General features: G+C 36.9%; 1 protein-coding gene across 3 annotated transcripts in view; it reads right to left on the bottom strand.

The window, feature by feature from the left end:
* FILIP1 (filamin A interacting protein 1) overlaps positions 1-12,977 on the bottom strand; it is a 273,938-nt gene that overhangs the window by 71,634 nt on the left and 189,327 nt on the right. For all 3 annotated transcript variants that reach the window (XM_032339243.1, XM_032339244.1, XM_032339245.1), the window contains one exon: positions 1,530-1,703. In XM_032339243.1, coding sequence (XP_032195134.1) covers positions 1,530-1,703 — 174 coding nt within the window. The remainder of the gene's footprint in view (positions 1-1,529; positions 1,704-12,977) is intronic.

The raw sequence follows: 12,977 nt of genomic DNA, 5'->3' as shown, positions 1-12,977 counted from the left end.
CTCACTGGGTTAGAGGCAGTGCTTTTGAGCAAATGTGTGTGTTTTCAGACCCACCTCTCCTTTGAGGTGTCATCCCAAGCTCTAACTTGGGAGCAAAGAATTCGGAAACCTAAATGATATCATTTATCCAAACTGAGTTCTCCGACCCAGGGGGTTATCGTAAGAATATTTAATGAATATTTTGACCTCATTATGTCTTTCACTCCTCAAGCCCCTCCAAGTTTGGAAGTAATTAAAGGTGTGAGTGAATATCACAATATCACCCAGCAAATGCTCATGGCTAGTATTTGGTGAGTACTTGGGATGTACCAGACACTGTGTTAAGAGCTTTTCAGGCATTGCTTTATTTAATCTTCACAACAGCTCTAGGACATACGTGCTGTTGTTACTTCCATCTGACAGAGAAGGAAGGAACTAAGGTTAGGGAGCTGAAGTGACCCGCCCAAAGCCATAGACAGTTGGTAATGGTGGCTCTCAGACATGCAAGTGGATCCAGCCAGTTGACTGCATCCCATCATAAGTCATCTTTTAACATTTTAGGCAAAGATTAAAACACGAGCTCCAGCTATTCCTTGTTGTAGAAATTAGGGTAATTATAGGACCATCAGTCTGCTGTGAATACTGTCAAAAGCAGATCTTATCTGAGATCTGTCAAAATAAGCTTCTATAAAGGCTTGACATATGATAATATGCTATCTTTTATATTATTATTTTTTATATTATGACAAATTGCTTCATTTTTAATTTCTGTGTTCTTTTTATTCATTTATGATACTAATTTCACATCTCTGGAATTTTTTTACATAAATTCTGAAGTCAGTATGGGTAATCTAGCAACTGTTTCCCTAACTCAGCCTCAAACTTCTACTACAACACGAGAATACTTTTAACATGTAGTCTCATGGGAAATTAATAACATCGCAAATAGTTCCTAACACAATCTTATATAAAAGTGACTAAATATAACCCTATTAGATTTCCTTTCATCTTAAAAAGTTGCCCTAAGCATTTTGCCTCAACCACTGTATTTCAGCTACGTACATGAGACAATTTTAACTGTGACAGAATCTGTAATATACAAAAACACAGTCCCTTTATAAATATCAATAATAAAATAAATGTTCATCAATACAATATCAATATCAATAATCAATTTAATTTCAGGTAACCGATTTGATAATGATCCTGACAACTCAATGCCAAAACTGATGACCACTTCAAGTTTTTACACACATCATCTCCTAGAGAAATAGAACAATAACAGATTGCAGCAGCATGTAATTGGTGTAATCACATGAGAAATAGATTTCAGGCTTTAAGTATTTTTAAGGAAATACTTCTAAAATTCTTATCATTGCAGTGTATCCATTGTAATTCATGAATTATATCATTACATTTTAATTCTATACTAAAGTGTCCTAAAAATTTTGCCTTTGAAAGAAAATGTTAAAGCATGGAAAATGGAGAATGTGAAGCCATCTCTCTGAGGTACCCTTACATACGGGAACTTGCTGAGGTCATATTTTTACCTCTGAAATTGGTTTCTCATAGACATCTTCTCCTATAGACTTCTCCTGGGCCAGGATGGCATCTCGATGCAGGACTCGCAGCACTTTCTCTGGCTCTGCAGACCCGTAGTGAGCCTCCAGAACCTCAGGCTTGGTTTTCTCTGTCTTCAGCATGTGGATCACATCTTCCCTGGCCTGTGGTAGAATGCGGCAAGGTCAGACGGTTGACAACATAAATCACATGCCAGACTCACAAAATCAACACAAAGCTTATTGAACACATCCCCATCTCTTCGGGGCTATTGGCAAATTCACTGGGTATTTTGTTCTTATTTTCTATCAAAAGCAGATTGGCAAGCAGATACTCTGCTTCAGGTTGCTAGGAAGCAGCAAGCAGAAAACGGATTTGTGCTAATATTAACTACATAAAAATTGCTTTATCTAAGTAGAAAAGATTCTGAGCACTTTTGAATCAAGAGGACGTGGGGTACTTACCCCGTTTCACTGTACATGAGGTCAAGGACAATTTAAAGTTTTCTAGTTTTCTGTTTATGCTCTCAAAGAAGTATTCAAATCTAGTTTCCCCATTCTAATTACAACCCTATGTGTAATTAACAAAACAGCCTTTATAAGTGAATTCCTATTTCCTATCAAGTGATTCAGTTTATATAGAAACACATGGTTGGGAACTCACATGGTGCTGTGCTGGGCTTTTTGATCTAAGGAATCACACCAAAGGTGAAATTTAACTCCTGTAACATCCAGACTACCAATCGCATGAGCCAGCTATGAGCCAGACTACCAATCGTATGAGCCATACTCAATCATATAAGTGGGGTCAGCATTGTTCTTTTGGTTTCTCAGCAAAACTTCAGCACCTTCCTGAACTCTTGAGAAAATCACCTGTTTATAGGTTTTATATCATATTGACTATGGATCTCATTACATAATGGATGTATCACTACTAAGTGACAAACTTCCTAGTTAGGATGGAGCTAACATTTGGTCAATGTACTCCCATCTTGTCATATACTTGTTTTTCTAGTACTGGTGATGGGTGTGAAGTATCCCGACCTCATGCCAACTTATACCAAAGAACAACCTGGTGGGTAAGAGTTGCAGTCTATAGCAATAGAATAGAGTTTTCCCCTTTGTTATGCTAACTATGGATTTGAAATTATAAACCTGGCTCATTATCATGGTATTCTAAACAAGGGAGCTAATTAGTTAGCCTTAAGATAGGAGCATTATAAAGTTTGTCTTTCTTGAAGTTTCTCACTTTTATTGCTTTTTCATAGTCTCCAAATTAATCTAATTCCAGATGGCTAAAGACTATTATGGATACGTCAATAGACTGGAATTTGCAGATTTTCCCCCTGTTGTCTCTGCCACATTTGCATGTGCTCATTTCAAGACAAAAATTGGAAAATATTAATTTTGAAGAAATAGTAGTTCAGAATTAGCGAGAAAGTTAAAGTCAGAAAATAATTTAATGGAAAGGCAATGTGCTTCCATGGAGAGTGAAAAAACATAAGCATAGACACAGTACCAGGCTATCTTGTACAGTATCTTTGTGCAGCTTAGAAAAAGGTGCTTACTCCCTCTAGGAGATACAGTCTGAGTCAGAATGCTGCTTACGTAGCAAGGAAAGAAAAGGCTGTGTTTCAACCCCTGTCTATCCGCTCTCCCAGACACCCTTGGGCAAGCCATAACTCCATTCTGTAGATGGTGGCCCTGTACTGAAGGAGCGTAAGGTCTGTCATTGGTTATTCGTTTTCAGGCAAATAATATAAAAAAGGAGATTTTAGAAATGTAAATCGGTAGGTATTTCAGTTCAAAAGTTTAAGCTATGTGGTTTTAATTAAATGTAAATATTGTTGGTATTTATCTTCTTGACCAAATCTTCTTAACAGAGAATTAAGAAAACAGTTTCTTTTGTTCCAACTGATACAAAACACATTCTTCTTCTCTCCCTAAAAATGTGCTTGCGCTTGAGTTGTATTAACTGTGATATGCTACCTATACCACACATGTCATTCTTAGTTTAATTACTCGAGACACTAATTCCCAAAGAGAAAGAGGCTATGGTGGTATAACTCTGGGCATTATATATTTAGAACTGCACTATTCCTCATGAACTTACTAAAAGCTTTTTCATTGCTATAATAATAATCCTGGATGGAATACAAATGTTGACTATAAATCACTAGTATTTGAAGTAGTTTAATATAGTAAATCAATCATTATTATTGTGGTGCCTTTTTAATCAATGGGTTAATGAAATGACTATAATCATAATAAATTTTTTAACTAAATATATGATCCAATCTATGTAAAAAAGGTCCTACATTTTGGGGATAAAACCACTTTACACTTCCATTTTAAGAAACTTCTTAATTTTTTAAAAGATTAATTTATTGGATGGAGTGTGTGTGCAGGGGGAGGGACAGAGAGAGAAGGAGGGAGAAGCTTGAGCAGACTCCATGCTGAGCACACGGCCCACTGCTAGTTCCATCTCAGGACTCTAAGATCACGACCTGAGCCAAAACTAAGAGTCGTAACCCACTGCGCCACCCAGGAGCCCTGAAACTTCTTAATTTTTATATAAAAGAATGAAATACAAAATGTAAGAAGGTTCCTGTCCTTAAACATTACTGTTTTCACATAGAAGTTTCATCAGAAGCAAGGAGTTAAATTCTTAGAGTGCTGCAGCGACGCTAAGTAGACCACTTTATATATATGTAAAAGGACTCAGAGGGAAGAATTCTTTGAAGAGGATTCTAGAAAAGAGAGAAAGGGGTCTATAAATTGTTCAATTTATTTAGTCCTGATGATGAAGAGAATAAATATGAGATTAGGGTATAAAAACCAACACGGAAGGGTCACATTCTTCTATTCCATCGTACAAGTTCCTCTTTGTGCCAAGAGAGACATATGGAAGCCAAGAACAACGATGTTCTGCAAAACTGTAACTGCACCAGATGGAGCAAGAGGTTGTCTCAACCGGCGGCATAAGGAACTGATTAAAAACATACGGGGGCAGCAAAGAGCTATTCTGCAAAGCACAGGGCCAACAGGTGAGTGTGTGATTCATCTTATAAAGTCAACAGAGGGTATCTGGGCTTTGCTGGGAAAGCCAGGAAATGGTGGGGTGAGGGGGAAGTGGGAGTAAGGCAGAATAAGAAGCAGAACAGGTGGAGTCACAACAGATGGAGCAGTTAAAAAAAAAAAAGAGTTAAATCCAACCATTCATTCAATAAATATTTGTGCACATTCACTGTGGGCAATGCATTGTGTTCAGTATTGGAGATATAAGCGCATCCACAGAGATTAAAGCCTGGAAGGATATGAACAAATAATTGAAGTCTTAGGATGGAGGAGATACAGGGGGCTAAGAACTCCATCTAAAAATATACTTGACTTGAATACAAGGCTAAGGAAAATCTTCACAGAGGAAGTGACCCAAAAATCTCACACTGAGTACTTGAGCCAGAGAAAGATGGGAATTAGGGTGAGAGTGTTCTTGGCCAAGGGAAAACTGTAAGCAAAAGCCAAACAGATGTAGATGCATGGGCTGGAAAACATGAGGCTGGGTGATAAATAATGGACAACTTATGAAAAGCCTTGTAAACCAGGTAGTGAGCTTGCATTTTCTCATGGAACAGCTAGTAGCCTTGGAATTTTTAAGCAGCAGGACTGGGACATGATCAGGATTGTGTGGTGGAAAGGTCATTCATTTACCCTGTTAAAAATGTACAAATTCTAAATCAACAAATGAAGAGATATTTCATGCTCATGGACTGGTAGAACAAATGTTATTAAAATGTCTATACTACCCAAAGAAATCTACAGATTTAATGCAATCATTATCAAAATACCAACAGCATTTTTCACTAAACTAGAACAAATAATTCTAAAATTTGTACAGAACCACAGAAAAAACAAAAACAAAAAAACAAAAAAACCAAACCAGAATAGCCAAAGCCATCTTGAAAAAGAAGAACAAACCTGGAGATATCGCAATCCCAAATTTCAAGATATACTACAAAGCTGTCATAATCAAAACAATATAATACTGACACAAAAACAGACACAAAGGTCAAAGGAAGAGTAGAGAACCCAGAAATAAACCCACACTTACATGGTCAATTACTCTATGACAAAGAAGACAAGAATATGCAATAGGATAAAGGTAGTTTCTTCAACAAATGGGATTGGGAAAACTGGACAGGTATATGCAAGTAAATGAGACTGGACCACTTTCCTATACCATAGACAAAAATAAACTCAAAATGGATTAAAGATATAAATGTGAGACCTGAGACCATAAAAATCCTAGAAGAGAGCACAGACAATAATTTCTCTGATGTTGGCCATAATAACATATTTCTAGGTATGTCTCCAGGGGTAAAGGAAACAAAAGCAAAAATAAATGATTAGGACTACATCATAATGAAAAGCTTCTGTACAGTGAAGGAAGCAATCAACAAAACTAAATTGCAACCTACTGAATGGGAGAAGATATTTGCAAATGATATATCCCATAAAAGGTTAGTATCCAAGATATACAAAGAACTGATACATCTCAACACTCAAAACCCAAATAATCCAATCAAAACAGGCAGAAGACATGAATAGACATTTCTCCAAAGAAGAAATCCAGATAGCCAATAGACATACAAAAAGATGCTCAATATCACTCATCATCAGGAAAATACAAATCAAAATTACAGTGAGATGTCACCTCATACATGTCAGAATGGCTAAAAATCAGCAGTACAAGAAACAACAAGTGTTGGCAAAGATGTGGAGAAAAAGGAAACTTCATGCACTATTGGTAGGAATGCAAACTGTGTGGCCACTGTGAAAAACAGTATGGAATGTCCTCAAAGAGTTAAAAACAGAACTACCCTATGATCTGTTAATCACACTACTGGGTATTTATCACAAAAATATAAAAATATTAACTTAAAAGGATATATGCACCCCTATGTCTATTACAGCATTATTTGCAATAGCCAAACTATGGAAGCAGCCTAAGTGGCCATCAATAGAAGAATGGATAAAGAAGGTGTGGTATATAGGGGCACCTGGCTAGCTCAGTCAACAGAACATCCAATTCTTGATCTCAAGGTCATGAGTTCAAGCCCCACACTGGGCCTGGAGTCTACTTTTTAAAAAGGTGTGCTATACACACACACACACACACACACACACACACACACACACACTGGAATATTATTCAGTCATAAGAAGAATGAAATCTTGCCATTTGCAACAATATAGATGGATCTAGAGAGTATAATGTTAAGTAAAATAAGTCAGTCAGAGAAAGATAAATTCCATATGATTTCACTTACGTGTGGAATTTAAGAAATAAAACAAACAAGGGAAACAAACAAAAAACAGAATCTTTACTTTTTTTCTTTAAGATTTTATTTATTTATTTGACAGAGAGATCACAAGTAGGCAGAGAGGCAGGCAGGGCGGGGAGGGAAGCAGGCTCCCCACTGACCAGAGAGCCCAATGTGGGGCTCGATCCCAGGACTCTGAGATCATGACCTAAGCCGAAGGCAAAGCTTTAACCCACTGTGCCACCCAGGCACCCCCGAAAAAAACAATCTTAACTATTGAGAACAAACTGATGGTCACTGGAGGGGAGGGAAGTGGGGGAATGGGTAAAATAGGTCAAGGGGATTAAGAGTATACTTATCTTGATAAGCACGGAATAATGTACAGAATGGTTGAGTCACTATGTTATACTCATGAAATTAATATAACACAGTACATCAATTATAGTGGGATAAAATAAAATATCTCTGCAGATGATTTTAAAGCACAGCTGCACTTAGACAGATAGGCTTTAGGACAGATAGACCAATTCAAAACTAAAAACACTTAAAACATCTGCTACATGTTAGCTTAAGCTTCCAGGTAGGGTCATCTAATTCTTAAGCACCTGCTTGACCCAGTGGTTTCTCATGTTTTCTCTCTGTTATCAGTTCCACTGATTGTTCTTCACCAAGGAATCATGATCACTTCACACCAGCAGCCTAAACCGGGAGAGTCCCTGGAAACCATTAGAGGTATTTGCCAGTTCTGAAAAACGAGGGTAACCAATCACCCCAGTTTGCTTGGGACTAAGGAGCAGGGCCACACAAAGCTGGACTTTTGAAAATCAGGATAGTCCCAGGCACACTGGGAAGAGTTGGTCATTCTAGGACAAAGTGGTGGACAGGAGAGGACGGGAGACTGGATAGTCCAAAATGTCCCTGTATCTAGCTATTGGCAGCCATAGGAGGCTTATTATATACTCAGGTACTGAATTTCAGTGACAGTGTCTCTAAAACAGCTTTCTTTAAAGGCAAAATGCCATTATCGATGATTATGCCTGGTGACAGGTTCAGCTATTTTTTAAACTTGTGGGATTTTTCAATCTTTGGGAAAATGCATAATGAGCTGGAAAGAATGCTTAGTTCTAATGCACATGTGACATAGTTTTTCCACACTTCTAAAATGGGTATGTGTATGATTCTGTGAGGACAGGATAAAATCAAGCTAAAGAAGGTATAGCCTTCCTGAAGCACTACAATTACCTGAAGACTTGGGGTGAGTGGGAAGGAATTTATAACTTTTTCAAAAATTAATACAGTTTTATGGGCGTCTGTGTGGCTCAGTCATTAAGTGTCTGCCTTTGGATCAGGTCGTGATCCCAGGGTCCTGGGATGGAGCGCAGGGCTGGGCTCCCTGTTCAACAACAGGAAGCCTGCTTCTCCCTCTAGTACTCCCCCTGCTTGTGTTCCCTCTCTTACTCTCTCTCTCTCTGTCAAATAAATAAATAAAACATTTTTAAAAAATTAATACAATTTTAATATTCACTTTAATATTTAGGACTTAAAAGTTCCTAAACACTCTTGCTTCTTTGTATTATTTTGTTAACTACCTAACTATAACTACTTCTTTGTATTATTTTGTTAACTACCTAACTATAACTACGGCAGTGAGCCAAGGATCCCTAGAAAAGATGGTCCTGGATGACAAAAGCATGACCATTCTGCTAATGCTTCCCTACTTGGGCAACTCCATCCCATGTTTTGTATCTATTTAGATAAGGAAATTTATTAGTTACTTGTTTCTCTTTCTTAGGCTGTGAGCCGCTTTGAGGACAAAGATGTATCTACAGTGTCTACTAAAAGAATGCCTGCTCATGTGATAGGAACTCAGTAAATATTTGTTCAAATAAGAAGGTAAAGTTAAATGATGTGAAGTCAGAGAAGCATAAACTGTCACTGAAAATCTCAGAACAACCTTAACTACGTAACCTTGTTTAAAAGAGTTAAACAATTAATTACATTTTGTGAACTTCTACTCTTTCATCTGACATTTTTGTCTATAATTTAGGAGTCACTTTGTTCTTCTTAAGTTTACTACAAAAAGAAAATATGTAGATGGGATAAGGGAAAAACAGTACTTTCTACCAGAATGTTACAACAGGAAATGGACTATCTTTAAATCTAATACAAATTGAATTATATTATTTACTCTTGTTAGGTAAATATAAATACTATAAATATATTGGAAGAAAAAAGCTATGTAATTTATGATGATATTAGCTATTATTACAGGAATTAAATCCATTTTTTTCTCCTGAATTTTAGAACACAAAGTTAACATGATTAGTAGTAACACAATCACGTACAGGGAGAAGATTCAAACATGGTTAGTTTGAAGGGCCAATGGTGCTAAAATTGTGTCTTTTGGTTTCTCCGGAGAAACTTCTTTCCATAAATATATGGTCAATAGTGCCTCAAAGTCTCTATACCCATGTTTATTAAAGATCACTCCTTCCTAGCATTTCAGACAGAATACCATCCAAAAGAAATATTTCATTAAAATGTTAAAAGCAGATGCTATTTTCATGTTAAAACTTGCTATTATCAACATTATAGTTTGAATTTTTTAAATAAGATACCTCAAAATGCCAATGATGTTTTTGCAGAAATAGAAAAATCCACCCTAAAATACAGAGGAACCAAAGAGCCAAAATAATATTAAAAAAGAACAAAGTTGTAGGCTCCAGAATTTCTGATTTGAAAACTTACTAGAAAGCTACAGTAATCAAAACAGTATGGTACTGGTATAAATACAGACATGTAGAACAGTGGAAAAGAATAGTGAGCACACAGATAAATCCTCACATATATGGCCAAATGATCTTCAATAAAAATGCCAATACCATTCAGTGGGGGAAAGGACAGTTTTTTCAATAAATGATGTTGGAAAAACTGATTATTCATATGCAAAATAATGAAGTTGGACCATTATCTTATGTCATAAGTAATAATCAATTCAAAATGATCAGAGACCTAAATGGAAGAGCTAAAACTTTCAGAAGAAAATATAGGGGAAAAACTTCAGGGTACTGGATTTGACAATGATTTCCTACATGTGACACACCAAAAGCATGACAACAGCAGAAAATTAGCTCAGTTGAAATGCATCAAAATTTAAAATTTCAGTATCAAAGAGCACAATCAACTGTGAAAAGCAACGGACAGAATGGGAGAAAGTATTTTCAAATCATATATCTGATTATCTATGAAGAGACTAATATCCAGAATATACACAAATGCCTAAAACTCTACAACAACAACAACAACAACAACAACAACAACAAAACCCCAAAATTAAAAACTGGACAAAGCACTTAAATAGACATCTCTCTAAAGCAGATATACGAATGGTCACCAAGAACTTAAAAATATGCTCAGTGTTTCTAGTCAGTAGGGAAATGTAAATCAAAACCACAATCAAACACCACTTCATACCTATTAGGATGGCTATCATCTAAAACACAGGGAATAAAAAATATTGGCAAGGATATAGAAAAATTTAAACTATTGTGCACTGCTGATGAAAATGTGAAATATATTAGTCAGTATAGAAAATAGTATGGTGGTTCCTCCAAAAATTAAAAGTAGATGACCATATGACCCAGCAATTCCATTTCCGGGTAAATACCCAAAAGAATTGGAAGCAAGGAGACTCATGTTCATAGCAGCATTGTTGGCAATAGCCAAAAGGTAGACACAACCCAAGTATCCACTGACAGATGAATGGGTAAACAAAATGTTGTATATAAACACAATGCAATATTATTCAGCCTTTAAAAGGAAGGAAATCCTGACACAAGCTACAGCATGGATGAACCTTGAGGACATTATGCAAAGTAGAATGAGCCAGTCACACAACACAGATATTATATGATTCCACTTACATAGTCACATTCATAGAGACAGAAAGAAGAATGGTGTTTGTCAGGGTTGGGGCAGAGGGAAAGGGAAGACAGAGTTGTTGTTTAATGAGGACAGAGTTTCAGGTTTGGAAGATGAAAAAAGTTCAGGAGATGGATGGTGATGGGGTTCAGCAAGGGGAATACATTTAATGCCAATGAACTATGCACTTTAAAATGGTTAAAATGGTCAACTTTACATTATGTATATTTTATTACAGTTTAAAAAAAATTAAAAGTACCTTATTTGCCACCAAAATAAATGGAATAAGAAAAGAAAAAACACTCCCAATCCTTTATTTAGACATTACCATTTTAGAGAAAAAAGTAAAATTCCATGTAATAAACTATGAAAGTTCAGTCATATTTTCCTTATGATTAGTTAGCTGTATGTCAAAGTCATCCATGGATTTAAGCACATTTTCACTACTTATGTGGTTTTCTTCTTTTTACTTTTTTACACACTTCGGTATATTAATAGCACAACAGCTGTGATGTCCTGGATTAGAAATTAGATAAGGTCACAGGTTCCCCCATGCAGTGCTGTGATGCAACAGTGTATAATTTCTTAAATTCCAACAGACTACAAGCTTTTTGTTCTGTGCTAATCAAGCCCTTGGGAAGAGCCTTTAAACTCCTCACCCCTATATATAAGCAGGTCTAGCAGACAGGGTCCAGCTTTCTGTGAACAAGTTGAGAAGCTGAATTCCCTAAAATATGAGAAGTCATTGCTAAGGCACAACTAGATGATTATTTTCTCACTGTGGTTGTTTATCTAGCTCCATAAATCTAATCCCTTCAGCAAACAACACTAAATGAGAGCTAGGACAGAGAAAGCATCTGCACTCGCTGGTGGTACCAGACATTTCCGCACAGACATCTCTGGTACAATTCTCCTTATTAAGTTAAATTTTGTTCACCTCTTTACTTTTCTCTATGACTGTCTCCTTGTTAAATTATCTCTAGAAGTTATTTTTCAAGCTTGAGCAAAAGCTTGTGATGTAAACCAGTCTGGAGGGCTGACTGGCAGGGTGGACCCACCACAGGGCTATTTGCATGAGGAACTAAGGCTCTTCCTGGGAAAGAACTCATCCCAGGGGAGGAAGGGCATCATGTTGGCTGAAGGACAATAGAGCAGGGTCAGAGGGGAAGGGTGAGTCTGAGGGCAGCATAGTGTCTGTCACTCCAGTCCAACCCCCTCAACCCATGCCTGAGTCCCGAGGTGAGGGATGGCCATAAAAGACCTAAATAAAACCGAGAGGAATTGGTAAATTAGAATTCAAGATATCATGCTTTAGTGGGGGAAGTAGAAAGGACCAGCCCTCTCTGTATCTTGCATCACGCTCTCCATGTAGACATCAGCTGACGTAAACAGAGGAGGAAGCCTTTGGGACACACACAGCAGTGCTGGCTGTGCTTTAAGCAGGCATGTACAGGGGTACCCATCATCACCACAGCTTGAGTAGGGACAAGGGCAAAATGGCAAATGCCAAATGGTAGCTCAGAGGAGTGTGCAGAACATGTGTACGTCATCCTCTGAGGACTTCAGCATATTATGGGAGGAACCTCAGGGAACCTGACATTCCCACAGAACAGGTGGAAGCAGAGGCTGGAGAGGGAGATAAATTAGTTTCTTTGATCTTATTTTTATCCTGTGTCCAGTGAGGGCTGGGAAATATAAGACTTTTTTCAGAAGAGAAAATATTTCAACCGAACAAGGTAAGACTGTATCATCTAGATAGAATTTATACATGAGGTTTATTTGAATCACGTAACATAGAGTTCCTTCAGATTTGGTATGTTTTTGATATATTCGTTTCAGCTTTTGACTTCAGTGAATTCTATGTTTATAACACATGTGACCAACTTAGAACTAGAGTTTAAATTTTTGAAGAAAAATACAAGAAAATGTCAGCCACTATGAACCTACAGGGAATGTCACGCGGGATATTTACTGTTATAAGTAGTCAAAAGTTAGTACTTCAAATTTCCTTTTAAGGGCTTGGGAATAGGACCATCTGCGATGAATCATAAAGCCCCTCTCCTCTTAAAAAGAATATAATATACATAAGTTACTGTCTTTTCTAAGTATCAGTTGTTCTGGTGTACTGAAGATGTCTATTGCTATGTGGTTCTTTCAGCTGCTTTTCTTTTTTTTTTTTTTTAATTTTTTATTT

Source organism: Mustela erminea, chromosome 4, assembly GCF_009829155.1.
Source record: "Mustela erminea isolate mMusErm1 chromosome 4, mMusErm1.Pri, whole genome shotgun sequence".
Lineage (NCBI taxonomy): Eukaryota > Metazoa > Chordata > Mammalia > Carnivora > Mustelidae > Mustela > Mustela erminea.
Note: the sequence above shows the minus strand (reverse complement) of the source record. Positions and strands in the feature narration are given on the sequence as shown.